This window comes from Penicillium longicatenatum, assembly GCF_028827895.1.
Source record: "Penicillium longicatenatum strain IBT 33135 chromosome Unknown contig_1_segment0_segment0, whole genome shotgun sequence".
Classification (NCBI taxonomy): domain Eukaryota; kingdom Fungi; phylum Ascomycota; class Eurotiomycetes; order Eurotiales; family Aspergillaceae; genus Penicillium; species Penicillium longicatenatum.
In genome coordinates, this window is record NW_026643119.1 from 2,929,229 (window position 1) to 2,956,377 (window position 27,149).

The 27,149-nt window shown below is 48.7% G+C and overlaps 9 protein-coding genes across 9 annotated transcripts; 1 reads left to right on the forward strand and 8 right to left on the reverse strand.

The window, feature by feature from the left end:
* Positions 1 to 138: 138 nt before the first annotated feature.
* Positions 139 to 1,392, reverse strand: N7484_001852 (putative glycosyl hydrolase; the record flags this gene model as incomplete). Its single annotated transcript, XM_057112272.1, has 3 exons — positions 139 to 544; positions 597 to 853; positions 916 to 1,392. 3 exons carry the CDS (start codon positions 1,390 to 1,392, stop codon positions 139 to 141), a joined length of 1,140 nt encoding a protein of 379 aa, XP_056977009.1.
* Positions 1,393 to 3,710: 2,318 nt separating this feature from the next.
* On the forward strand, positions 3,711 to 4,199 carry N7484_001853 (GNAT family N-acetyltransferase; the record flags this gene model as incomplete). Its single annotated transcript, XM_057112273.1, has 1 exon — positions 3,711 to 4,199. The coding sequence occupies one exon, from the start codon at positions 3,711 to 3,713 to the stop codon at positions 4,197 to 4,199; it is 489 nt and encodes a 162-aa protein (XP_056977010.1).
* Positions 4,200 to 5,418: 1,219 nt separating this feature from the next.
* Positions 5,419 to 6,760, reverse strand: gprC (the record flags this gene model as incomplete). The annotated part of the gene is made up of 2 exons (XM_057112274.1): positions 5,419 to 5,804; positions 5,878 to 6,760. 2 exons carry the CDS (start codon positions 6,758 to 6,760, stop codon positions 5,419 to 5,421), a joined length of 1,269 nt encoding a protein of 422 aa, XP_056977011.1.
* Positions 6,761 to 10,880: 4,120 nt separating this feature from the next.
* Positions 10,881 to 13,445, reverse strand: N7484_001855 (uncharacterized protein; the record flags this gene model as incomplete). The annotated part of the gene is made up of 1 exon (XM_057112275.1): positions 10,881 to 13,445. The coding sequence occupies one exon, from the start codon at positions 13,443 to 13,445 to the stop codon at positions 10,881 to 10,883; it is 2,565 nt and encodes an 854-aa protein (XP_056977012.1).
* Positions 13,446 to 14,051: 606 nt separating this feature from the next.
* Positions 14,052 to 15,101, reverse strand: N7484_001856 (putative pre-mRNA splicing factor; the record flags this gene model as incomplete). The annotated part of the gene is made up of 1 exon (XM_057112276.1): positions 14,052 to 15,101. One exon carries the CDS (start codon positions 15,099 to 15,101, stop codon positions 14,052 to 14,054), a length of 1,050 nt encoding a protein of 349 aa, XP_056977013.1.
* Positions 15,102 to 15,214: 113 nt separating this feature from the next.
* N7484_001857 (uncharacterized protein) lies at positions 15,215 to 17,137 on the reverse strand (the record flags this gene model as incomplete). Its single annotated transcript, XM_057112277.1, has 1 exon — positions 15,215 to 17,137. The coding sequence occupies one exon, from the start codon at positions 17,135 to 17,137 to the stop codon at positions 15,215 to 15,217; it is 1,923 nt and encodes a 640-aa protein (XP_056977014.1).
* Positions 17,138 to 17,731: 594 nt separating this feature from the next.
* Positions 17,732 to 20,052, reverse strand: N7484_001858 (gamma-glutamyltransferase; the record flags this gene model as incomplete). Its single annotated transcript, XM_057112278.1, has 8 exons — positions 17,732 to 18,180; positions 18,236 to 18,369; positions 18,430 to 18,590; positions 18,640 to 19,222; positions 19,274 to 19,433; positions 19,487 to 19,520; positions 19,610 to 19,936; positions 20,014 to 20,052. 8 exons carry the CDS (start codon positions 20,050 to 20,052, stop codon positions 17,732 to 17,734), a joined length of 1,887 nt encoding a protein of 628 aa, XP_056977015.1.
* A 1,402-nt stretch (positions 20,053 to 21,454) lies between these two features.
* N7484_001859 (uncharacterized protein) lies at positions 21,455 to 22,771 on the reverse strand (the record flags this gene model as incomplete). Its single annotated transcript, XM_057112279.1, has 4 exons — positions 21,455 to 21,869; positions 21,923 to 21,967; positions 22,036 to 22,703; positions 22,748 to 22,771. 4 exons carry the CDS (start codon positions 22,769 to 22,771, stop codon positions 21,455 to 21,457), a joined length of 1,152 nt encoding a protein of 383 aa, XP_056977016.1.
* A 1,217-nt stretch (positions 22,772 to 23,988) lies between these two features.
* N7484_001860 (uncharacterized protein) lies at positions 23,989 to 26,679 on the reverse strand (the record flags this gene model as incomplete). The annotated part of the gene is made up of 2 exons (XM_057112280.1): positions 23,989 to 26,505; positions 26,563 to 26,679. 2 exons carry the CDS (start codon positions 26,677 to 26,679, stop codon positions 23,989 to 23,991), a joined length of 2,634 nt encoding a protein of 877 aa, XP_056977017.1.
* Positions 26,680 to 27,149: the final 470 nt, after the last annotated feature.

Sequence of the window (27,149 nt, forward strand, 5' to 3'; positions counted from 1 at the left end):
TGGGAGATACGGCTCGATTAGAACCCTGAATATGGGAGTCGATTCAAGAGGTAAAGAAATTTATATGCAAATACAGACCCTATGTGCGCCAATATGCCGATACCAAAATACAGGTCATCATGAAGCGTAGAATCATTATTAGACAGCAATAGCTGCGACCAGTGCATCCATAGCAGAGCAGTGAGTAGAAGGATCCACAGTGCTAACAACCGGGCCTGACCATACAACACCAAGTCTGTTTTGGTCACTGCGATCATTTTCCCAGATGCTGTTCGCACTGCTGGTGATAACCTTCTTGTAACTGTCATGGGGGGACACGCTATGAAGCATCAGCAGATTGCGAATGAAGATGCCCTTGAATTGAGTAGCATTCGGTTCGCAGTCATTTGGCTCGCAGAAGTCATGCAGTACCCCATCCAAATCAACCAATGTCTCAATCGCTACTTTTGCTATCTTATTCGCCGATTCGAGATAGCTGCTGTTTGGTGCGGCTTTGTTCAGTTCGACAAGGCCGCCAAGAACAACGCCCTGGTTGTAAGACCAACTGAGACTTATGTTAGGATGCTATTACATCTCCTCGGTTTGGTGAGACTTACACTGTAGCCCCATTATTTTCGCAATTGTCTAGCAGTCCATCGTTGATTGTACCATTCTCCCCCATAAACCCTTGGGCCGCGAACCAGTTCCATTCTTTCTGTGCCCAGTCCACATAGTAACCTTTGCGAGCCGGAACGCGATTGGCTAGGTGGGCTGCCGCGGATAGGAAAAGTTCGTTTGTAATGGCGTTAACGTAAGTACTGGTGGGGTTCCATGGAAGACCTCCACCGCCGCACCGAGTACCCCAGGCCTTTGTCTAGAAACCGATCAGTAAGGGCGAAGGTAAAAGGATTGCCCGGAAAGGAGAAATGTGCTTACCAAAGCCTCGAAAATTCCCTCCGCTAGATGCAGGTATCTTGTCTCTTCCGTAACATCGTATGCAGCAATCCATGCAAGGACCCACCACCCGTCGTCGTCATAGGCGGAGTCAAGCCAATCAGAAGCATTGCCAGCACTGCTAGCCCGAGGAGTAAGAAAGTCGCGTTTGGTTGTTTTCACCTCCGGGCCAGGGTCCGGGTTCGAGGCAGGGGCCACGTTGTATGTGGTGTTGAAGACGTAGTCCGCCGTATCCATCACTGTTGGATCCAGGGTAGCCAAGTCGGCAATCACAGTCAAGCAATTGGCGCCATTCCACCAGCCAACCGTGTTCCAAAGTCCAGTCGAGTTATTGTACCACTCCTGGAGGGCGTCCAAAGCTGTCTGGGCCCTGGATGTGGCGTCTTCGGCGACAGTAAAACCTGACAGAAAGGACGCAGTGAGCGCAGGAACAAGGAGACGAGGGGCAGAGAACAACATGGTCGAGGCGTTCCAATACAAGAGAGACCTAGCGAGCTCAAAAAGCAGCGATTGTGCGCTGTTTAAATATCACATCCTCGATCATCGATTTTGGTTCCTGGACATATTTGAGTGTCAACAAATATGCGTTCTCGTGGCTCAGTCCCTTGATTGGCGGAGATCATCAAATCAAAGTCATGCAGACCCACTGATGCGCCTCGCGAAACACTCTGATTTGTATTGATCGATCCGTGCTGATGCAGCCAAGTTTTTCAGGAGCAATGCAGAGGTTGAGCTCCCTTGCCCAGGTATCCTAATCAGTGAACCAGAATCATTTATCGTGTATCGCATTGACCTCAGTCAGCTTGCAAATTTACGTGATATGTCAAGGGATGATTAGCGTCGTGCTCTCGTCCAGAGCAAACCCGATCCCCCTTGCAAGGCTGAGGCTCCACTTTAAACTTCATCTTGTAGCAGCGATCATCCGGTAATTGGAAGTGCCCCTATCCGTACTGATCTGCAGAGGCGCTTCGATTGCTGTCAATCTCTGATGTGTCGACTGTATGGTTTGTTTTTTCAACTCCAAGTAACAACAGGTGGTAACGTGGGACGAAACAAAACCTGATTCGTTGACCGTCTTTTGCCCCTGTTGACATATTAAGCTCCGAACCAAATCCACGAATCTTATCTTCAGCGTTCCACTACAATTAGGATTCAGAGCTCAAGCTCAATATGCGCGGATTTAGTTGCTGCATTCAGCTTAGGCACGAAAAGCATGGTGGTCCACATGAGACATGCATTGTTTCTCAAGTGCAGCATCCGTTCAAGGTGTCAATGCATTCTGGGACTGACGTCAGCTAGTTCTATGTAGTCCTTCCGGGCGCTAAATGTCTCATGCCATACATCAAGCTGCATTATGGCCACGATGTTCTTAAACATGGATTAATAGTGTCAGAATCTATCGGTTTTGTACCCGCTTTTTTAAGACAGAAACCTCGGAATGAATTCGTCTACGTCGGGGAATTTCCATACTCCGTTCTTGGTGAAACCGCCATTTGGCGAAAATCCATATTAATGAGACAATTGTTGATCCAATATCAGGGAAGCATTTTTCGAATCCTTGGCAAAGCTCATCTCAATCCTGCCTTGCCGGCAAGTATTGAACTCATTTCGGGAGCAAGTCAGTAGCTCTACTACTACGTCACCGAATCAGATAAGCGCTTCTCATACCAAGAGATATACACAGACTTATAAGTCATTTTAACTTTGCCAATGAATCACGCCTTCGTTAAGCTTCATCCCTCGCTATTTTCAAGCTAGGGTGATCTGTAAAATGTAGAGTAACTTCACTCGTTATGCAAATAAGTCTCGGGTTCCATTCGAACTGCCATTGCTCACCGTTCACCATCAACCATCATTCCCTTCATACATGATGTGTATGTGGCTGAAGTCATGTCATTATAGTCTATGATAGAAAGCGATAACAGATTGAATGATGTTGAAGTAATTTTATGGTTGAAAGCTGAGGTGTCCCATGCATCTGTTGGACTGTTGAAGTAGTGGAACAACAAGAGAGGCAGACGGTCCTTTATAGAGCCCCAATTAGCCCAACTATCACAACGAATACTTCTATGCCTCTGAGATATCTATGAATCGACTCCGGTGGAATCACCCATGTTTCCACGCCTCTCAATCCTCTATTGATGAGATGAGGCTATTAATCTACCCAACCAGGCAGGGAATTGATTTGACTCGCCGGTGTCCAGACTCACCCCAGACCATTAACACTTATCTGTGCAGCCTCAAAGAGCCTCTACTTTTTTATTTGTGAGGAATGTTAGTATACTCTAACCACATCATAAGATCGAAGTTAGGCAGTCCAAATTTATTGGTGCAATTTGTTCCTTTTTACCTAATCCACCATTGGATTAGTGGACTAATTTCCAATTCCCAGGATATATTTGCTACGGACAACAAAGGGGAAATCTGTGAAGTCAAGGTCTGAACTCATGCGGAACTGGTATTAAAAATGACATATCAGAGCTCCTTTTGAATTATATACGTCCTCTGGACCACTGAAATTCGAGACCTAGGAGCACAGGAAGTGTTAGACCTCGAGTTCAGCAGGTTAGGACATGGTTGTTTGCCATGATTGATCCGGTGGGTACATCTCTGGAGGAGTCGTGATTAGCTAATCTTCTTAAATTCCAATCCCAACTTATCAGGCACCATCAGGCATCAATATTGTGACACATCATCGTAGCAGACCATGATCCATCTGTTTATTCCCATCCACATACAACCTTGAAAGATCAAAAGATAGCGCATCCAATTTGAACATGATCCAGCCACCGCAATCATCTAGATCTGGCCTCACCATACACAGAGCATCACCCCAACACATCCCATGCATCAAATCGATGGTGGACTCCGCTTATTCAAAATATATCGAGCGCATCGGCAAGCCACCAGCACCAATGTTAGCAAATTATGACGAAATGTTGGAAACACATGACATGCTTGTCTTGCAAGATGAGGGTAATGAAATAGTGGGGTCTATCGTTCTTGCTGTTGATCAGAGTTCTCATTCAGTCGAAATCAACAACTTGGTCGTTGGCCCTGCGGCCCAGGGTCGTGGATACGGCCGCGTATTGCTGAACTGCGCCGAGGATGTTGCGCGGATGGAGGGTTGTTCAGCCTTGACACTTTACACCAATGTGAAAATGTATGAGAATTTGGGGATGTATGTGAAGATGGGATTTGTGGAGACTGGGCGGAAGACTGAAGATGGGTTTGAGCGAGTATATTTCCGAAAGGACTTGATTTAAAGCTTTAAGCTTGCCTATTATGGTCTGTTTTCGACAATTCAGACATCAAATCTCTTTTCGTGCTCCATTGGGAAGATCTTTGATCACCCAGGCATCTAACGAACATTTTCAAGCCGGGGGCATTATGCCACATTTGTGCGCTGAAGGGGCATTCAAGAAGAAAAGAATGCTTAGGCTTCTTACACCCTCCCGTCAGAAACAGAACAAGGGAGGGCACCAGGGGCGGCGCCATATGGTCTTAATGTCTCGATAATTGTTGCATATAACTGAGACAGGGTCTCAATATCATTTTCTTCTCAATTTTCTCACAAAGTCGCAAGCTCGGCTTGAAACTGAGCGTGTAGTTTTGGCCAGAGGATAGCCCAACCGAGGTAGGTATGTCAATGTCACTGCGGTTGTGTCCGATCCTTGAACAATGAGCTCTGATAGCCACATGCATATACTAGATAATGCGGCGGCATCTTATTCAGATGCATGAACCAAGCCTGAGAAAATATTCTGGTAAGACTCGCGGTTGCACCGGCTATTGTTCAGCAAGCCTTAGCTATACATCAAAAGAGCTTCGTCATTTCCAAACAGTCGTTTCCAAAAATCGCTCGACGGATTGGTCCCTTTCTCAGCTTGGTAGGGGGCAGGCTTTCCACGAAACACTCATCGTCCCCGCACTTCCACTGGGTTTCATTCCTACTTCAACCGGCTTGGTTTGAGCAAGACTCGAATCTATGGTTACATCTTTCATAGGGTTGTGATGGCCAATATCGGCTTGACTCCACATACGGTGAAGTCCCTGCGCTTGCAATTACCCTTGACGCTACCATGCCAGGGAAGTAATCTGTCGCTTCTTTCTCTACTTTACGGACTGAGTGTATTAAATCACTAGTACATGGTAGCATGCTTGTTGATTTTGATTTTTTCTTTTTGTGAAATCTTCGAAGAGGTAAGTGTACATGGGAATCTTCCTAATCCCAATGGCAGAAGAGAAGAACACCTCCCTTTCGAGAATATATACAATGTTCCACGGTAGGATGGCAGAATAGTAGAAAAGGGAGCATGAGAAAGGGTAAACATAAAGAGAAGGTGTGAACAAGGGCTCCGGATCACGTCAGAAGTCATAAAAAAGGGGTAATAAAGTGACCAGGAAATTAATGTGCATCAGCAAAACACATGTGCACGGGCATGAAATAAATTAAACAATCATTGGAAATGAAATCAAATCATATCATCGCCTCCACGGCCGAGATGAAGGCTCAGCAAAGTCATCTTTGCTGGAGCGTTCACTCGCACCCTCTGATGGGTATGCAGATGCAGGTTCGTGCGTGATTTCGATGGTGGTTTCTTGGTACACCTTGCCCATGGGGCCCAACTCGACGCTCGGCTGGACGATATTATCGGTCGAGCCATCGCGGTCTGTATCCTCGGAGATGGCGTTCTTCTTAGACTTGGGTTCGGCAGTGATGGTAGTCAAGTTGTCTCCGCGACGTCCTTTGCTGCTGGCAAATTTGTTGTAAGAACGGTCCTGGCTGGGCTCAGAGTCAATGATGAGGTTGCGACGGGTGAGAGTGTAGAGCACGACGTCGACTAAGCCGGAGCTTGTCATGAAGGCACCTGAGTGACAGTCAGCGGGTTTGGTTCAATTGTAGAGCGACGAGTGACACGAGGAGGGGTTGGGGATACATACCAGCGCAACAAAAGAAGGTGAGAGATGGGGTGTTGCCATTTGCGGTGGCCATACGTCCGGCGGCGAGCGGGAGTGAAAGAACGATGTAGACGATGGGGTAGATGGTCATGTATCCAACCACGCGACGCAGGCGCTTCAGACTTTCCAACTGACTGTTACCCAAGATGGAGGATTGGGCAATCTGTCTGCGGAGCTGGAAGTACATGACGGCGTAGAGACAGACGGTACCGAACTCCGCGAAGAAAATCCAGATGTAATGAGTCCAGAGGCGGACAGTTTCATAGTCTTCGCTAATCCAGCACCAGGCACCAGATGGGACAAACACATCGGCTCCGTACATGCCAATTGGAATGAGCACAATTATGGCGATGAAAGCCCAGACACCACAAACGAAGCAGATGAAGGTTCTGTAGGACATCTTGCGGCCCCAAACAACAAGAAGGAATGTATGAATGGCAATAGCCAGGACGAAAAGACCACTGCCTGGGTCGCCGATCTGAAGCCACAATCCTTGGAGAAAGCAGCCGGCTGTGCCTGATTTGATTTTGTCGGTGACAATCCATTTGAGACAAATCAGGAAGGCAAGTGATTGTTGAAAATCAGCCAGCACGAGGTTGTAAATGAGAATAATGTACTGGTTGTAACCGATGTATCTGGTGTATGAGCCTTTCCAGAAGATGAGGCGGTAGGTAATGAACGACAATAAACCTCCTGTCGCAATAAACGATAGGAAAGCCATGATGGTAATAGCGATTAAACCCCGTCGCTGCACTACTGGCAGCGGGTCAATATCTAGCGTCACATCGGAGTGAAGTCGAGCAGCCAGGGAATGCCCTGAGTGGCTGTCGTCCGACAGCATTTTGAGGATTGTGAGTGCAGACATTGTTAATGATGTCAAACACTATATTGAAAGATGGACTGCGTAAGGAACCCCCGGAAAATGGTGGACAATAACGAATGGCTGGCTGGTTTCAGCGTCCAGGGCGTGACGTCGAGTCTCGTTTCAGTCGCAGGGCTGCAATCCAGGCCTGTCAGCCAAAAGCACGGTCCGGTCCGTTCGAAAATGGGTGCTCCTCAATGTCAGGTTGGCGAATAACTGACGGACGGACGAAAGGAAATACCAGAAAGGATGCAAATCGCAGCGTAGCGTGGAATTATTAAACGTGGGTGAGACCCAGATCCAACGACTTGGAAAAAACCCACATATGCACTATGCCGGGCACAACGAACTCTAAAGTCGATAAGTTAAAAGGGGGCACTGACCCAGACTTCAAAAAGAGTTTGTTGCCGTCATGCTAATCCACAACCTTTGGCCTGACCATCATTTCCGCCGGGGACCCATGAACAAACGAGTCTAACTCAGGAATTGGGACAAACAGACCCCATCCGCCACGCTGCATGGTCCAGAGCTGCCAAGCCGGATCCACTCCAGGCCACCCCCTCTTTGAACAGGGGTCGAGGTGGAGAGAGTGGGAATCTCGTCCCAGGTACCGAATGAGGTCCAAGTTCGGTCCAGGCGGCTGAATCCACTACGACCATCACCACTGCGTCGGTACTGAATAGGGAGAGAGAACAGGCAAGAACGATGGTTAATTCACCCAATTTTTGGGAAAGTGGTTAGCTACATGAACATGGAAATGCAAGCATGTTACTCCGAGCGCCACAAAAGCTACTCTCCGCACCGGCGCGGACAAAGTCCACAATACTCTAGTGTTCCGGCCAATCAAGGGCCGTGCTGATGTTTAAACCCTGTCATGTTGATGCAGGGGTGGGCTTCTGGAACGCTAGCGGAACACACGGGCGAGTTTCGCCACGCGAATAATACTGTACTGTACCAACCCCTGGACGGAGTACCCGGCCCACTTGAGATTTGAGCTCAAGGCTTTTAGTGGACTGGCAAGAATTGTGAATGATTGGTGTTGTCGCAGATCGACCGGAATACAGCGGTGTACGAAGTACGTTTGCAGTGTGCGGTAGACGCGTACCCAAAGAATATTCGGGAACAGTCCGAGAGACCACCTTTGATTCCACTGGAATTATAATCAAGGAAATTGAGATCATTGACCAACAGAAAGTGAACCAGGGGTTTGGCAAATGCTTATTGAACCCCGCAGAACTGGTCTTGGTGACCCGCTACTGTAAGAGGATTTTAGACTGAGGCACATGCTTGCCAAGGAAGAACAGAGACGGAAACTGGTCGATCGCACGGCATTGGATGGTTCGCAGTATAATATTGATCTGGGCAACGGCATGATTGGGGCTCGGAACAAGCTTAGGTCCACGCTAATCACACCGGCGGCCCCATACGATGGAGCCCGGTAAGGAGAGCCGGTGTAAGTGCCTTTTCAGTCTGAAATTAACAAGCCAAGAACTCTGATAAGATTACCTGAGCTGCATCAGTATGCTGGCTGCCTCTTTATTCCCTATTTCGAAGCGGAGCTCATCTGGTACAGAATTCTCTTTAAGGTTAAAGGGCTCGTGTGCAGCCAATGTGGCGTCGATCGAAAACACATGGCCGAAAGCAACACGGCTCGCAGAAATTCTCCTTGGTGATTTTTACACGACTCCTCCCCATGTGCCACTGCAGATCCGATCCGCAAAAGAGAACTCGGGTATTTTGGCACCCATGTGCCGAAGACCTAGAAGGGTAAAGGGTATTCCTAAACAGGCGAGGATGTGCGGTAGGATTGAAGAACAACTAGCGCGCTTAGTGGACACCAGGGTGGATTGGATCAACAATGAGATCAAAGGATGATTACACGCTGGGACCGCCCCGCTAGCAGAGATCGTGGAGATTACAATGGCTTTCATTACATCCACGCATCTGTTGAGGGAGCTGCACCCCGAGCATTACGCACACCGTCATTTTACTTGTAACATATCCCGACATCAAGGCGGTCATAGCCGCGGTCTTCCGTTCAACATGACAGATGTCTGTCAATTGATTTTCAGGGGAAGTTAAAAATCAAACACACCCCATACTCGAGATCCAAGGTTTAGATCTCGTCACCCATGAATACAATTCTCCAATTCCATGGTTCCTTCCCCAGCACGAAACTCACAGGGCAAACTCTGAGATCTCCTTCACCTGCCTTATCCCGTTAGATACCCCGCTGGCCCCGCCGATCTGAATTATATCCGTCTCGTCGGCCCTTTTACTGAAAATCAACATCACTAACGTTAGTTAGCTTTTTAGCGTTGAATTGCAACCCGCAATTCCGATTGGCGGATGTCTCAACCAAATCCGTTGTCTCACTGCCATATACCCTTATGGTGGTCTAGACGCGCTATTAAAATTTTTAATCTAGCTCTTTCAAGCCTGTTCTGCAAATTGTGCGTGGTATCCATCATGCTAAAATTTATTAATTGGAAAAGTCGTCATACTATCTACGTAGTTGCCTCTCAAGCAAAGACGTATACTTTAGTGACTAAAGGGCTGGTCCTGTACTCTGTCCAACCTTGGAAGGACATCACCGATAATTGAAACCTTTGAAGTGTAATCACATCCTGGCACATGGATTTCAAGACAAGCAACAGCCCCCATGCATGCACATGCAGACTCGTGGGTCTTCAGGTTGGAAATAACCATTTACTAAATTGGGAGACGTGACAGACATTCTTCGCATAACCCATATTTGAGGTTCCAAGGTTATCCGTCTCATGTGAACCCTGAGCCAAGGAACTTTAATTTTCTGAAGAGCCTAAATGCCACTATTGTTTATTAGTGTAGCCTCATGGCGGGCAGAATGGTCATTCGTGGGGAGAAGTTGTCCCTAACAATCAGCGTCTTCATTTCAACGTGGCATTGAATAACTCTCAATGCCCCTGAAGATCAGATAAGAACCATGACAATTAATTCATGATGTTTTAATCTGTATTTTCGTTCAGCGTCCAGGAACTTCGCCTAATATTGGAGACAGTAGATTCGGCTCTCGGGGTATTGAGACGATCTTCATTTACAAGTCCATCAATGTTCATAGTGCATGCAGAATGCAATGTTTTATTTACGTTCCCGGCCGAGGTTACAGCATTCACCTCCTATCTTTAATAATTCCCTGCTCCACATAGCCCGCGCTCGCAGATCTTCTGATGATCGTCGAATCCATACATCAACACACAGACCTCGACAACCCCATTTTTGAGCGCAGGTCCACGCTTCCCCATGCATCTCTAAGTTTTCGGCTTGCTAGTCAAGATTTACTTCCTGCATATCTGCCAAGAGTAAGTCTCAAAGCATAAGCATTGGCACGCGACGCGCTTATCGAGTGTACCAGGCGCATGGACCTGCTGCTGGGCAAGTTACGATTACGAGGATTGGCCATGTTTCCAATATCCAGGAACCCAAAATGCGGTTTTGAGTAGACGGGCTACTTTCTCCCAAGCCCATTATTTCGCCATGACTATGGTTTGTCACCAGTCTGAACGGGGCTTCGTTTGTTTTGGTGCATACTGTCGGTAAATTCTGACTTTCAAGATGCCGAAGTTTTGGTATACGTAAGCAGATGGTAGTATTATTCTGTGGAAAAGGGGTATCCAGATTTCGGGTATTATTCTCCCTAGAAGGTTCAGGTGTTACCTTCTCGAGGTTGATGTTAATCACCTGAGCACGTTGAACACCTCGACCACCTGGGCCCCGAGGCCTGCCCAGGTATAGTACCATAATCTCTACGTTCAACCAAGAGTCAAGCGTGAAACAAATTGTGGATTTTAATAGTTAAAGATAGAAAGATAGGTACAAAGTACGGCTCATGGCATTCATCAATCATAAAGAGCAAATAGAAAAGAGAACAAGAATCAAATGGCTAGCAAATACGGTCAATACAGTTCACAAAAACTGGCATTGGAGCGTATCAAAGAAAAAAATGGAAAGGGAGGGAGAGGGAGTTGGGTATCATCAGTTCATCAATCAAGCGCACCCGATGCAATAGTATGACCATCTCATATGAAATTCATAAAGTCCTCCCGCTAAGTTAAACACCACAAGCTCTCAGTGAAGAGCACAATTACCGGCGCCTAGAGTTTCGCTCGCGACGGCCAACCTGAGAATCTTCCTCGTCTTCCTCTTCGACAGGAGCGGGGGTACGACGCTCAGTCCGTCGCTTGGGTCGACGACGACGGTTAGAGCTGATGTTACTAGCCGAGTCATCAGGGGCTAGGGAACGGTCGTCATCGTTAAAGAAGTCTTCCTCGCCGCTGTCCCAGCCGCCAACGGCGGAGAATGGGGTTCCTAGACGGGCTTCCACGAATGAGCCACGTCGACCCTGGCTGGCGACGGAGAGACCTGCTCCACGTTCTCGGAGTGCGCGGCGGACGACTTCAGCTTTCAGATGTAGGGTTTCGAACGCGTCTTCGAGTGCTTCCATGCCAAGGAAGATGTCGCGTTCGATTTCTGCTAAAGCGGCAATCTCGGTCTCTTCGTCTAGTGCAATTGGCCCTCCGTGGGCTGGTGACGTTGGACCTCCATTGGGTTGGCTGCCGGGGCGGAAGCTACCATCCATGTAGTTGGGGGTCGGACCGCGGGAGATTCCACCAGCGCTGAAGGGGGTGTTGGAACGGCTGCCGCTGTAGCGGGGGTTGGACTGTGCTGTGTCTTCGGCACCGCTGCGAAGGAAGCCGTCGAAGCGACCAGAGATAAGAATCTCCCACTCGTCATCACTGATGGCAGATAGGGTGGCTAGGACATGATGCAAGCCAGGGTTGTTGAGCATGAACATGGCTGCTTCTGGGTCGCGAGGAAGTGCCGGTAGGCGGTAGAGTCGCTGGATTGCTAGAGACGAGGAGACAAGCGCAGAAGGCTTAGGCCGGACTTTTTCATCATCGGCTCGGGGGACTGGGGTTGAAGAGTTAATGCCAAGAAGAGCGCAGAACAAAGACCGCTGGTGTGGTTCGAGGTGAGTCAACATGGCGAAAGTCAGGGTCTCATCATCCACCTCTCCAGGAGCACTGGTAGGTGTATCATTTTGCTCGGAAAGCCATTTATCCACGGCAACCTTGGTCTTGCGGGATTGCCGAATGAAGTGTTCGCGGTACTCTTCCGGTACATCAACATCGAGCTTCTGCATGGGGATATGCTCTTCGCCAGCCAAATTTGCGTCGACGGTAGTTGGTGCCATTACAAATGGTGGCCACATAGGAAGTTCACGACGACCAGAAACTAGCTCCAAAACCTCTCCCCAGCTTACTCCGGATGGGCGTTCCTCCTCTTCACTTCGCTCACACATAAGACAGCTACAAGGCTCCGAGGAGATATCGCGCGCAAACACTGCCTCCAGACGGTCTAACAGCCGTCGCGCAACGGAGCGATACCCAGTTGCCACAGCAATGGATCCGTTTTTGCTCATTACTTTTTGGTAATCATCAAGAAGGCTGTTGAATGGATCAAAGAACTTGGCGGCAGCTTGATGAGGATGGGTAGCGGACTGTGCGAAAGGATCGGATGAGCTGGACACGGGGAGCAGTGTGCGGGATACTCTGTTCTTCAGACCACCATGTTGTAGCAAGTAATCGACTCTCGGGATAGTTAACGGGACGGCAGGCGGGGGAGGTGGAGGCGGCGGTGCCCCGAATGCTGGGCCGGGTGGGACATGTCGACCATATTCGACAGAATCATCGCTAGGAGTATGACGATGAGAGAATGCCGAACGGTTTTGGGTGCGCGATGGAGGCTTGACCACTGGCGGGGAGGTTTTACGAGCAGGGATATACTGCTGGTTGGGGGCGATAGAGGTGGCATCAGATCCGTTCGCAGATTCGACTCCTACATCCCGAGCCGTTATATTTGATTGCGATGGCGACATCGTAGAGCGGCTGGATCGTTTCGGGAGCTTCTTCTCTTCGGAGGAGATCTTGGTCTTGGAAGGCTTGTGGCTGGCGCGGGGTGATGATTCATTATCCTTGTCCTTTTCCTTCTCCTTCTCTTTTTCGGTCCTGGATGACCTGGACTTGGGTGTTTCGGCGCGCACGGTTCTGCTGGTCTTGCTTCCATCGTCCTTCTTAGATTTCAGGCTGGATGACGAGCGGTTCACCTCCGTCCGGATTTTGATGCTTGCTTTCTTTTTGGGCTTCTCTGAGCTCTTGTCTTTTTCCTCCTCTTCGACGGGTGTACCTCTTCGAGAGGATGGCTGGTCCAGACCCGTTAGTGGTGGACTCGGAGGTGCATGGTGGTTCTCGGTGTGGTGACTCGGTCGATTCTCCTTGCCATCGTCCTGTTCGGTGAGGTCGGTCGGGTCCGGGGTAGGGATGTTTGCTGTGCGAACATCTTCCTTACTGTGCGCCTTGGAGAAATTCGGATACGGTAAACTGGACCTCGACTCGAGGAAAGAGGCAGTGCCCGACCGGCTCGCGGTGTCAACGCCGGGCATCGAGGAACGACGTGGGGGCTCACTGTGGGAAGTCGAGGCGGAGATGGTGGATTGAACCGTTGGTTCTGGTTCGGGATCCTTGGTTGAGGTGCGGGAGGACCGTACCTGGGAGAGCTGGGACGAACGCTTGGGACGTTGTTTCCAGTGTTTGGCTTTGGGCTTTGCGGTCCTATCGGCGGTACTGTTGGGTCTCACTGGAAAAAACATGACTCCAGCGAAATCGCAGCCGCACTATGTGGATCCCTTCAAAACCCTTGGGCCCGCAGGTTCATCGGACTCCGTTTACCTCGTCTGTGCTTTTGCTACCCGTCGAGTAAGAATGGAGTATACTGCCACTGAGGGGAGTGGATTCTTATTTCGGTTCTCCAACGGTGCAGTGTTTGTGTAATTCTCTGGCGCTTAGGTTGGGCAGAGAGTTGTCACGGGTCAGCGCTTGCGTCGATCGCCCTGCGGGAAGGACCCCGGCATGCCGTTACGGGGTAAAAGATAATATAAATTCAATTAAAGTGAAATATGAAAACCTGGGACTAAATGAAGCATGAGTATCAGGTACAATGCATGAAGTTGGATCCGAAGATGGCGATGATCACGGATTGAGAAGGTTCCAGATGCCAATGCGGTGAGCAGACCGACAAATGAGGCCCCGCTTTACTGACGTGGAGGTTTAGTGCTGCATGGAAGCCTAAAATCAAGGCTGAATCGAAAAGCCTTCTAACTCAAAAGTTGAATGTCAGACATGAAAGTGGACAGTAGGAAGTGGACATGAAGTGGGGTATCATTCAAATTGCAAAACTCAAAGCTAATCGTATCCTGTCAATGCTCGTGCAATCCATTTGCTGCTTTCACAGGTGAAGTCTCCAGTACCCAGTTTCCGTCCTCTTCGTGGGCTACTCCACCTGCTCGTGCAGCTCGTAGCGTCTTATCACTTGCTGCCGTGAGATCGCCTGTGTGACGATCCCAGACCCAACCCTCCTTGAGCCAGAGCCAAGTGATATATGCACGTAATTCTTTGTCCTGGGGAAGGACCGATTTCCATTCAGGAACAAATCCACAGGTGGTGGCCCCAGTCCCGACCCAGTCTGTAGCCATCCCTCGCAGTTCGTCACGACAAAAAATCCGCCAACTATCCAAGGAATACGCACCAACACCAGGAAAGTGAGCAACTTCCCATGCTGATCGTGGGTCTTCATCATCAACACATTCATCTGGGCCAATATCTCGACCATCCAGTTTGTTAGGATAGTGTATCTTCCGATAGCGTCTGTGTTTCACCGGAGGATTAGTCTGCCAGGTTTGAGCGATTGAAATGCACTTCCTAGCACGCTGGTTTTGGAACCCAAGGCAGCGAATCATAGCGACAAGCTCCGACTCGTCGGCAGCAGCCATAGAGTCAATAGTAGGATAGCGATCGAAGACTTTGAACAAAACCGGCAAAGCCACACCACCTCGAGTGCGATTAAGGAATATCGTTGCAATAAGTAACTTGAACGGTTCGTGGGCCAGCTGCTCCTGCACAAGACCAAAACACTGAGCATCGATAGGGGGAAATGGAAGACACGATTGTGGATCACTGGGCAACTTTGGGAAATAAGGAGAGATTTTGGGGACTTTCGATCGTAACGGCCTGGGATCTTCAGGGAAAAGAAAAGAAATTTGCTTGACAGGAGTCTCGGGGAAGATAGCGGATTCTGCGGGAACAAATCGCGGACTTTTCGCGGGGGTGGGAGGACACACAGACATCCCATCTTCAAGGTCAAGGTCGAGGTCGCTGGGAACATCACTCAAGGTTGAGTCTGATAGTAAAAAGTCTGGGGGTAAATGGAGCTCCTCGAGGCATTTGTATGCTTCTGGAGGAATAGTCATATTGTACAGGCCACATCTTACAGGTCTGGGTGAAGGAGTGTTAATGGTGGCCGCGTGAAAATATTTAGACGTCACCTCATCACTGGGGGTCACCCCTGGTGAATCACTGGTTATCAAAAACCCATATCCCACTGGTTTGGATCTGGCGATAGTGGGCCATACTGGGATCTTGGCTTGCTGCTGCTTGATTTTTGCGATGGCGGCGTCGAGAGCACTGGAGCACCAGCCGAGTCGATCGTTTGTGGAGGAGTTACAGCTCGTTGCGACGCCGGAGTCGAGGGTGCTATAGCTTGAGCCTGTGTGATCTGTCGTGAAGGGGTTACTGCTCGTTGGTCTGGATTAATACCCAGATTCGGTATTTTATCTTTTCTATTAAGCCGTTTCTTCTCTCTCTTGCGCCTGTTTTTCTGCGTTCTCCTTTCTTCTTTCCTTTCTGATGTCTCAAAAAGCACATTTGTAGAAGGCAATTCCGACTGTGGTTCCGAATCTGGGTTGTTCTGGGGATTGAGAAGGGAGAGCTTCTTGTTCTTCCTTTTGTTCTTTTTGGAGCCGTGTCGATTTCTTCGATTTCTTTGCGTCTCCCTTTCCTTCCCAGACTCGGCCTCGACATTCGGCTCAGAGTCCACTAGATCAAAAGAGTTTAGATCGTTTGAATCCAGCGAAGATTCATCAAGAACATTGCCCTTGTCCGCCATATCAGGTGGACTCATGACCAGGCTGTCGTCGGGCGCAACACTCAACTTCTGCAGGGGCTCATTGTCTTGCGAGTTTTCCGTATTCGATGCAACTGGTTCTTTATCAGAGTCGCAGGTGAGATCGATGATGTCTCCCACGGCGCGAGGCTGTTCTTGGGTTTTCGGAGGGGATTGTGCGGCAAGAATTGGCGATTCCGGTATTTGATCAGGGCAATCCACAACATCCGTGAAACCAATCATTTCCTGGCGCAACTCTTCGGGAGAAGTATGAAGTCGAAATTCCGTGCTGTTGATACCTTGGCTATCCTCAACTTGCACCACTGGTCGGACAGAGGCATTTGAATCTTGGGAAGAGCGTCTCTTGCTGATCTTGCGTTTCTTTGAGCTAGATCCATCTGTCTGGTCCAAGCTCCTCTTGCGACTTCTTCGGGGCAAGGAAATTCCTGTCGGTGTGTCGTCGATTTCTTCACCAAACGTTATCTCGTGCTGTGAGTCCGGACTCCCAGCTGAAACGCCAGCAGCATTGAGGTAGATACGGCGCACGTAGTCGAGTAAGCCATTGATCGCTGCATCGGGCATCCCTGCAGAAACTGCCACGCCTTGTAAGTCGATAGTAAACTGGAGTCTGGCAGAGCGTGATACGGGCTGCACAGGTGTCTCAAAGAACTGGTGGGTCCCCACATATTGAATAATATCATCACCCTTTGACTGACCAACGGATGCAAAGATGACGTTCTCCTCGGCTTCATCTTCAGGATCATCGAGTTCAATACCCGCATCATTGACATTATTGGGCGGTTGAAGAGCAGCAGGGTCAACGCCTTCGTCTTCTGGATCGATGACATCTTTTTTAGGGCCAACGGCTTCATTCTGCGGCCCAACAACCTTCGAAGCAGTGCTGTTCTCGTCCATCGCGCCATCTACATGACTGCTCTCGTCCAGGTGACCCTCTAGCGTAGGTGTAGATTCTTCTTCGCCCTCACTAGCCATATCGACAACCGTAATGCTTCTTCGAGCTGCTGCCCGTGTTCGTGGCCGTGTCCTTTCTGCCATTTCTGCGTTGTTGGAGGTGGCTAGGTAGGAAAAGTAGGGTGACTTGGCGGCTGGTTTCTTTGTCTCGGAGGTGGGAGTAGCCACGTACTCCGCTAGTGTAGTGAAACTCTTCTCACTCGGACATGCACTGGTAACAGGCCAGTCCTCATCCCCGAGGTGATCAAAGCTTGCCTCCTCAGACAGGATCTCTTCGACGATGGCATCGAACGACGGAGGGAAGGGCTTGTATTTGGAGAGTTCTTGGCTAGGTGGAGGAAGAACAACTTCAATATTATCAGTCAATGACATTCTGATTGTGTAGAGCGGACTTGGGTCTCCGTTGTTCAAAGGTCGGTGTGGGGATGCATGAGATGTATGCGTCGGCTGGAGGGTAGGGTGTTTCAAGATTGTTCTATTCACACAGAACACGTCAATTTAGGTATAGTAGAATGAATACATTCTCAATTACTCACTGGAACAGCTGGGATTCAATATTATTGAGGGGTCGAGAGACTCGTCAAATACGACCAGCTGCTTTGTTCAAGACGCGGACGCGGGTCTTCAATGCGCGTGCAACAAAGAACTGTATAGATACCGAAATCAATACAACAAAGCAGACTGGGATGTCTGCCCCCAAAAAGGTTTGTGAGCTCTCTAATACGCAGAACGCGGAAAAGAACAAGTCACAACATCCACCAAGACCCCTGATCGTGGAGCTGGAGTTGACAAGAAAAAAAAAGACTCCGCGTTCCGATGCACGCACGGACCACCTCTATATTGGTGTGACAGCTCTTATCGCTAACTGGAAAGAACGATCGATCCATCCGTGACGCTGGATCTAACTTCATTTATTTTTCTTTCAAAAACAGGCTATCTATCCACGTAATGAAACTACTCTTCCCCCTATATTGCATAACCCGCTGAATTTAATTGACGTGGTTCCCCAGCAGCATCGAATGTCCCATTGGGCAGGACATGGATAAGCTGTGCACTGCTTGTACCAGGAGCCATCCAACTAACATTGTGCCCTCTGCTTTCCATGAAAGCTACAGTGGAATTGTCAAATGCGTACTCAAACCAGACCTGGTTAGGAAGCAGTTGGTCATGCAAGCGAGGCTTGGCCAAGGCTCCAGCTGCATTCAGACCGTGATCAATAGCGTTAATGATGACCTGGACGGTGGCTGTAATAATACGACTACCTCCTGCCGATCCACTTATCAGAAACAGCTTTCCGTCGGGCCCAGTGATGATGGCAGGTGTGATGGACGACATTGGTCGCTTGCCGGGTCGGACATAATTCGCCTCGGAGGGAACATATCCAAACGAGTCAGATGATCCGGGAATTGAGAAGTCTACCCACAGCCATGAGAAGGTGTCCTGAAGGAAAGAGGTCCCCGAGTCACTTACCGTTCATCTCATTGTTCATTATGATACCGGTCTCTGGGACCATCAATTGACTGCCAAAATAGGTGTTGATAGTGCTGATAACAGAGATGGCAAGCCCGGAGTGATCACTTGCGGCAATGTGGGATGTCCCTGGTCTGAGTATCTGTCAGTTGAATATTCGAACACATACTTTCCATGACAAGGCTTTTTCTTACGTATCCCGACTTTCAATGCCAGCAGGATCATATGCTGACACATCTAATGTGTGCGTGTCGGATATCTTGTTTCGGATTCCATCAACTGTTGATTGACTCAATATGCTTCGCTCATACTTCGCCATCTCTGGAACGAACAGAGGGTCCCCCATCTCGGTTCTCTTTTGAATTGATCAGCATATATATTTGGGGGGAAGTAGCGAACCATACCTGACCATATCCGAATCGCATTGCCTCGTTCATCCGATGTGTACTAAGGTTCACGGTCTCCTCAGACGAAAAGAAATCCTTGTATCCGTCAAGAATTTTCAGCATACTCAATGCGATGGTGCCACTGGAGGGAGCCGTTCCACTAGTGATGGTGTATCCTCGATAGTCGATCTGAGATATGTTTCGAATCGTGACAGTATAGTTCGCAAGATCCTCCAGTGTCATTGTTCCGTTTGACGCTTGAACCGCATTGATCATGGTTTCAGCAATTGGACCCGAATAGAATGCATCGGGACCGCGCTCGGCAATAGCTTCAAGTGTATCCGCAAAGCGTCTTCGAGTAATGATTTCCCCCAAACCTAGCCGGGTACCGTTAGGAGCAAAGTCCAGGGCCCAGGTTGGATTCTGGGACAGGAAATCCTCCCCACTGCCCACTGCCGCGTTCATATATCTGATCAAGTCCTCGGTAACTGGAAATCCGTTGCGAGCAGTCTGGATGGCTGGTTGCATGATAGTCCGCCACGGAAGAGAGCCGTAGTTTTTGTGGAGATACTCCAATCCACGTATTTCACCAGGCACGGCACTACGTTATGCATATTAACGGCATGCTTCACAGAGCCTAACCTTGTCTTACCTTGCCAGCCCCCCGTAAATTGAACCATTTGTATTGTGTCGAAACATTTCATCGAATGCCGCGGCTGGCGCAGTCTCTCGAAAGTCGATAAACTCAAAGGATCCATTCGGCGCCCGCACCAGCATGAATCCACCGCCACTGATACCGCTATGGTACATTCCTAGACTTATAAGTCAATATCATGACAAATGCCTCGGCTCCTTTGGCACCTACCGATAACTCCGACACAAAATTGGGCAGCTACTGTCTATAAGCTGCACTTAGCTCCAATTGACTTCCAACGCAAATGGCGCAATTCAAAATTCATTTCATTGTGGAACATTTGAAAAGACTTACCGCATCAGCAGCATTGCCCCCCAATTCAAACATCTCGATTCCATGTCGCGAACAAATGGAGCTTTCGGTTGCAATGGCCCCTAGCTTTCCGGACCCAAGGCTCTCATGCGAGCCGATGTCGCAATTCTCATCGTGTATAATGGATATGAGTGGCAATTTAATGAGTTTTGGCAAATACAACACCAGTAAAACCACAGCAAGTATCACGGCAAGCCACGGTTTTTGTTTCAATTTGTTGAAAATGCCGCTCGATTGCTCATGCGGTTCTGAAGACGGACAAACGTCTTCATCGGGGATAAATGTGCTCTGCAAAAGCAGCGCAAGCTTCTAGAGTTCCGTTAGAGATTATGATCCAGCTCAAATGGTGCGAGTGCGCATGAAAAAGACAAAGCCGAGGTTCTTACCTGCTTCTCAACATCCTCGACAACAATTTCTTGACGCATGGTATGCAGGAGGCAAATCCAGCGAAAACCCCAAGTCTCAAACCACAAATTCCAGTCCAGTTATCACCAGCGGCGTGTATCTGCCGTTCAGGCGAGGATATCGCAAGATTAAGGCTAGAGAAAACGACTAGGGTGGTTCAATATGAAAGCAGGAGAATGGAAAAGATAATAATTGAACGCAAGAGAGAATAGAGTACGCCCGGAGCACCTAGTTTCTAACACCAAAGAATGAAATGGAAATATCCAGACACCAACAGGCTCATAATCAAAAGAAAATGGGCATTTGACCCACTGACTGATTGTACTTGTGGATACCCTAATGTCGCGTGAGATATCGGGGCAAACCCCGCTGATAACTGCGCCAATAAGCTTTAGGGCCCCAACTCAAATAATTATTAATTCCGAACGTTAGGTTTGGAGTTTGTCAGCATATCACTTGTTCTGTCTTATCGCTCTATTTTGGGTTTACATATCCGAGGTTCCCGTGGCCTCAAGTCTATGGGTGTATGCAGGATGGACCTGGTGACCCACTTGAGGATTAGGATCACCTGTGTTGGTCAGCACGTGGCAACTAAATACTGTATATTGTAAGATAAAGACAAGAAGGAAGACAAAGGAAAACTGGGGCTACAGATAACAGGAACTTAATCTTCGCCAATCTAGATTGACCATGTGGAATGCGGGGATAGTCCCGAATACCCGGCAAAGAGACAAGATCAAAGGGTTGGGCGGTGAAATTAATTATGAGAAAGTGTACTGGGAATAGGGGAAGGGAGAAGGGAAGGGAGAAGGGAAGGAAAGCAAAGGGGATGGGCATGAACATAGGGACTCAACATTAGATAAGGCAAACACGCACAAGTCAAATCTAACGTCCGTTCGTTCATATTTAATGACGTGCCAACGGTCCCAAACTTTGAAATAGCCTCGAAGTGAAACTTTCAAATCAAAAATATTGATAATACCTAGGTTATTCGTGTTTTGATTGGTTGAATATGGGAATTCAGAAGGTTGATAAATGAGGCTCCGGGGATCCCCATGGTGCGGCCATCGCTGATCATCGGAGAAAGTGCCTCGAAGCCTCAATTTTTCATGTAGATAAGTGAAAGATCCCATGTTGGAATCCTGTTATGGGCATCTATTTAAATGTTCACTCTTTTAATTGGCAATACGTTATGGCTTCCCCTACCACATTATCTATGGCTGTCGCATATCGCCAGCATTGTTGCACCTTTTTCCTTTAGTCTCACAATAGGCTGCCGCACGGCTTCAATGAATAGTGTCGGTCACCTCGAGAAGGGCCTTGTAAGATAAACTTTGTAGATGCTAAGTCCAAACACCAAGCCCGACGAGCTACCTCCTGCATCTTCATCACGACATTTCAACTGTCACAAAAAGTAGTTCATTATTCTGATTTAATATTTCTGTGTGCCAGTGGCCCATGATCAATTCCAATGCCTTGCATCATCCATGAAATAGTATCTTTCCACATTGGCGGGATCTCTTCCAATGGTTGTACAGTCGCAAGAACAAGCCGTCGACCCCAATCCCTGACATACCAACGATTGCATAGAAGGCGCATAGCGGTGGCATAATGTAAGAACAGTATACGGGCGGTCCAATCTCCATCTTGGACTAATGTTATGAATTCTTCGGCGAGAAAAAGGGGCCATGCAATGACTCCACCGTGTGCACCAATCTTGGGCCATGGCTCAATGGCGTATTGCAAAATCTGCAATGTAGCAATGTATAATGCTCCGTTCGGAGATGTATCTGCTTCCAAGGTGGTTCTGAGTTTGCCAAGGGATTTCATTATTTCCCTGATAAGTTCAGCATATGTAGTATTGCTACTCCAGAGGGGGTTGCTACTTACTTGTGTAGGTCGAATAATCGTTCGCGGCCTTCTAATTGTATATCACTGGATGAGTTTTAGCGCTTCAATTATTCTATAGATGATATTCAACGTTTCGCAGAGGCTCATCTTACCCGCACAATGATGGGGGCTCTAAATTCTCTTCCGCATCAGGTGGGCATAGCCCCCCGTCGAGCTGACTTTCGATCCCCAGTTCGGTGAGTTTGGTGAAAAACATGGCGCTTCCTGAAATCAACGTGCGAACCTCCAATACTCTTGAGAATGCATCCGCCGAGGGGGAATCGGATGATATCACGGGAAACCCCTGAGCATATAGAAGGATGAACACGGAAGCCACAAAGGCCGGCTCATATTGCTGGTATGTGATTTCTGGAAGGGACTTCCCCAGTCCAGCACACGTTTGGCTTTGATATCGCATTGCGGCTTCCAGCCACGATTGGCGATTATCGACTTCAATAGACGCCAGGTGCAGCGCAGACAGCGCCAGAATACTATCCAGGAGAAAGGGATTAGAGGCAGCCATCTTAGGAATGGTGATATATAGATGATAGCCGGACAATCCATCTCGGGATAATGTCAAATAGGTTGATGTCAGATATTGGTGGAACAGCCGCATCTCCAACATGCGGGTAGGTAATGGCAGATCGCCACCTGGCGTCCGCGGTCCACTATCAGAGCCATCCCTCACACTGGGCGAGTTTGGGCTGTCAGGATCAGGTGGATAGTTGCATTCCAATTTGCGCCTCTTGCACAAAGTGCACTTGGGCAATTCTTCGTCGCACTATTGGTCTTGTCAGATTGTCACGGTCATGATCGGAGACACACATCAACAGGGCTTGCGGATTGCATTGTAACAATCGCATATTCCTTTGGCCATGAAAGACTACTACTTGTTCCGATTACTGAGAGGGAGTCAAACAAAGGCTGCATACCTTGACATGTCTCCTTTTGCACTCAAGGCAGCCCTTCCGGGACTTGGTGTGGCTACGGCGCAATGGCATGGCGAGCCCCTTTCACCCATCAACACGCAGATAAGAGACTTCGGCACAATACCAGACAGCGAATACCCTCATTGCCCTTCTTTCAGGGGGGAATCAATCTGATATTCTTGACCTCGGTCGTGGGGGGCGATCTGCATCTGACGCGCTGCGATTGGGTGGCTAAAGTGACGAGCGAGATTATGTAATTGCGCCCGTTGAGCCCTTGGTGGACCATTGGATCCATGCAGGATCCGGCGGACCAAAAATCAGTCGTCTCAGCTAAAGGGCTCACAGAAAGGACAGAAAGAATCTGTCGATATTTGTGGTGCTGGTGGTTTGCTTTTTTGCCTCCAAATTGCTAAACTAGGCTAGAATTAGGCCCGGGCTATTCAGCTGCATTATCATCGGCGATCGCCCCGAATCTGACAGCTGCCGAAAAAATTACACGTGATGGCATAGGCCAATATTTGTTAAATATTATGGGAGTTCGCAAATACTAGTCACTGAAAAAAGTTTCAACTTCTCGACATGGCCCCGGACTCCACGAGTCTCAGTTAGCCATTTTGTTGAAACCGCGGGAACGCCTTGACATAGATTTCAGGACATCCTCGGCTGCCTAATTGAGAAGTCCCGTCTAATATGTACCTTAGAGTACAACAAACACGAAGCTTCACCTAAAGTCAGGGTCAAAAAGAAACACGAGCTCCAGTAGGTCCGGAAATGATGTCGGCTATTACTTATCACTGCCAATCTCGATATCGGCTGCAGACAGTTCTCCCCGCAACCCCCTCAACTTTGGAATCTGTGGAGTGCCAAAGTTGTGGGGCCAGCCCCAGCAGTCTGGGGATCTCAATCAACCTTGCGAAGTTCAGAAACGCCCACGAGTACCTAATGTATGGCATTCTTGGCTCCATTATGACCTCATCAGAATTAATTATTATTAAAATATATTACCATACATGTGATAGCAAAAACCTGTCCACCTAACCATCATTTCAGTGTGTATGTGTTTTTTTGTCTTTCAAAGGGGCAGGTCGAATTGAAAAGACGAGAAAACCAGCCACTTCCCATGGCTCGAAAGGCTAATCACCAGTGGCGACGAGCCTTCAAACTTTCGCTCCCTTCATACTGAACCTGGAAGCGAGGTGTCTCAACAACATCGTAGTCCGCATCATTCTTCAGGTCACCAAAGATCTTAAGTGCTCTCACACGCAAAGAATAAATACCGTTAGCCACATAACTTCCGTCCGCCAGCTCTCCAGACCAAGGAACCTTCGTGGAGCCAGTAGCCGAGCGGGAAAGGAAATGTTTCGGATAACCGGGAACGGATCCAAGAACCGTACCGTTGCTCGCCTTTACATCAATGTCTAGAAGGCTTGTCCCCATCGATCTTGACAGCTTGAAGATAGGGTGACTAGTGTTGTTGCCAGTGGTGCCAGGGGCGGGCAGAGTGAACAAATCATTCCCTTGGACGTGGGTGCTGCTCTCACTGGAGAAGAGATAATTGTCGCCGTGCTTGGTGTCAAGGATGGTAACATTGCGCATAGAATTTGCAGCACCCAAGTACGGGATTGAGAAGGAGTCATCATTTGTTCCGTTTAGGGTGATATAGCCACTGTAGACAGGGATGCGAGTGGCATCCAGTCCCTTTGGTGGGGTGGCAGTTACCTTGACGACAGCTGTCTGATTGGGGCTAATGGATATAAGGCGAGAGCTGAATGTGAGCGACGCATATTCAGTGACAGTTTCCATGAAATCGCCAGAGTCAAAGAAGACCGGGGTGGTGGTGCCATCATCGGCGAGAGTGTAGACTGTTCCACTGCCAACCTGGTCGATGGTATATACGATAGTATCGGAGCCGGTGTTCTTTATGCTGAAATAAACAGGTGCTATGTGCTCAGTATCATTGAAGCTAATACTGCTGACGTTGAAGATGGTCTTTGAGTGGACTGCATCGTATGCGTTGATGAGACCGGCACCCTGTTGAGCGACTGAGTCAAGCCATTCATAGGTTGAAACACCGTCGTTAAACACGTTTGGATTTGCGTTCGTTGAAAAGAGCGACTGAATAACGGCCGGCGAGGCTTTGCCTCGAGCTTCCATCAACAGAGCGATGCAGCCCGCGAAGTAGGCAGTTGCCATTGAGGTCCCAGATTCCACGGCATAGCCTCCGAGGGCAAGAGGGTATGTTGAGATCATGAAACCACCAGGAGCAGCAAGAGAAGGCAATTGGGCGAGCTCGTTACTCGGCCCCCACTGTGTGAACTCGCTCACAAAGCCTCCAGCCTGGCTGTTCACCTCGTTGACTAAGATCGTAGAAGCGTACTTCTTACTGACCATGCGAAGGATAATGGTAGTATTTTTTGCCGCCAGTCTCACCCACTCATCACCAGTACCCGTTGGTACCATTCCGATTCCGGTCAGACCGTGCTTGGTGAAAGAGAATTGGTCGGTACCAGGAGCATTGTTATAGAAAAGAATGTTCTTTGCACCGGCGTTGACAGCATTGAGTGCCTTATTCTCGAAAGAACAACCACCGCGTCTTATCAAAACAATCTTTTTGGAAAGATCAGGTGTGCTAGAGGGTAAGACCTGACATCCATCATTCTCAACAGAAGTATTCAGACTCAGAGGGTACAACTGGTATGTTCCATTGACAAAGTCTGCATCCCCGGAAATAGACCAACCAAACTCTTTGGTGGAGTTCCTAGTGGAATACGTAGCCTTGTTGAGTAACATGGGAGCCATCAGGTTATTTACTGCTCCAACGCCAATGGCACCTTTACCGTCAGCTCCATCAGAGGCGTAGAACATTCCATACTGGCCGTCATTTCCAACAGCAACCATGCACGGAACACCGGCCTGGACGATCCGCTGAATGAGGACTCCCCACGGCTCCTCAGACCAACCACTGTACCCACCAATCGACGTAGTGATGATATCAGCTTTGGCTTCATAGGCCATTTTGAAAGCCTCCATGATTAGGTCGGTGGAAGAGCTTTTCGCGCAACTCGCCACTTTGTAGTGGCCTAAGGTGACATTAGGGGCCACACCGGTGAAGTTGTATGGGTTCGGCTGGGCGGCGATAAGACCTGATACGTGAGTTCCGTGCCCATCACAGTCATCATAAGGGTCGTTGTTGTTATCAATGAGGTTATGGCCAAATTCTACCAGGCAGCCCTGCCCAAAACAACCACCGAGAGCAGGGTGCTTGTAATCAACACCAGAGTCCACGACAGCGACTCGTAATCCACTTCCCAGGTATCCTTCCTCGCGCAGCTTGTCGACTCCGGTCATGCGGTGAGGGACATCATTAGACCCAATTGAGTAACCCACGCCACGGCGGCTCAGGCGATGGGCATGGTTCGTGGAAGAGGCATCGTGTGCTACTGAAACTTGTCGTGCGGGCAAATGAGCCTCGCGGACAGGAGCGATACTCTTAATTCCGCTGAAAGATGAGATCTTCTTCACAATGGCGGCCTCGTTCTTTGTGTCTCCGAGTAAGCTAAAGGAGCCTCCGTGGAATAGAGCAAAGGACAAGTCGCGCTCAAGACTGAGCTGAATCCCGTGTCGGGCAAGGCCGCTGACGAAGTTTTCGGCCGACTACTATTTGTGAGTCCAAACCATTAATGATCAAGCTTTGTTCCATAGGGGCCTTACGATATGAGGATTGCTAAATTCCACAATATAGGATTTGGGCACAGCATCTCCATGCTTTCCGGCTAGAGCCAGGGGCAAGGCGAGGAGGGCGCCTAACCATGGCCAAATTGGTGCCATTGTCAGGGCTATCAAATGAGTGACAATAAAAGAGTGACTTGAAAAAAAAGAGAGAGAGAAATAGAAAACTAGTCCAATGAATGAAGATAGACGTAGATCTTGATCTCCTTCTGCTTCGGGTGCTTCATCCCTTAAATAAATGTCTCGAGATCTCTCGGCAGTAACCCGCCTCATCTGCAGATCTCGTATTTTATCGCCATGGTGGAGCGATTAGTTCAGATCGAGTGACGCCAAGACGGAGTGAAATGAGGACTCGAGCGCTCTAGCGAAAGCATCCCGTGGGAGATATCGAGATTTGAGATAAGATCTGCGATGGGTGGATCATAACCCTTCTTGGCGTGTCATTGTTTTCTCCCGAGAAACTTTCTCGAACTCGATAGGATCCACAGAATAGGGCTTTGAAAAACATTTTGCATATGTGGTGGGAAATTCACAGACACTGCCGGTCAGTTGTATTGGAATCCCCAAGT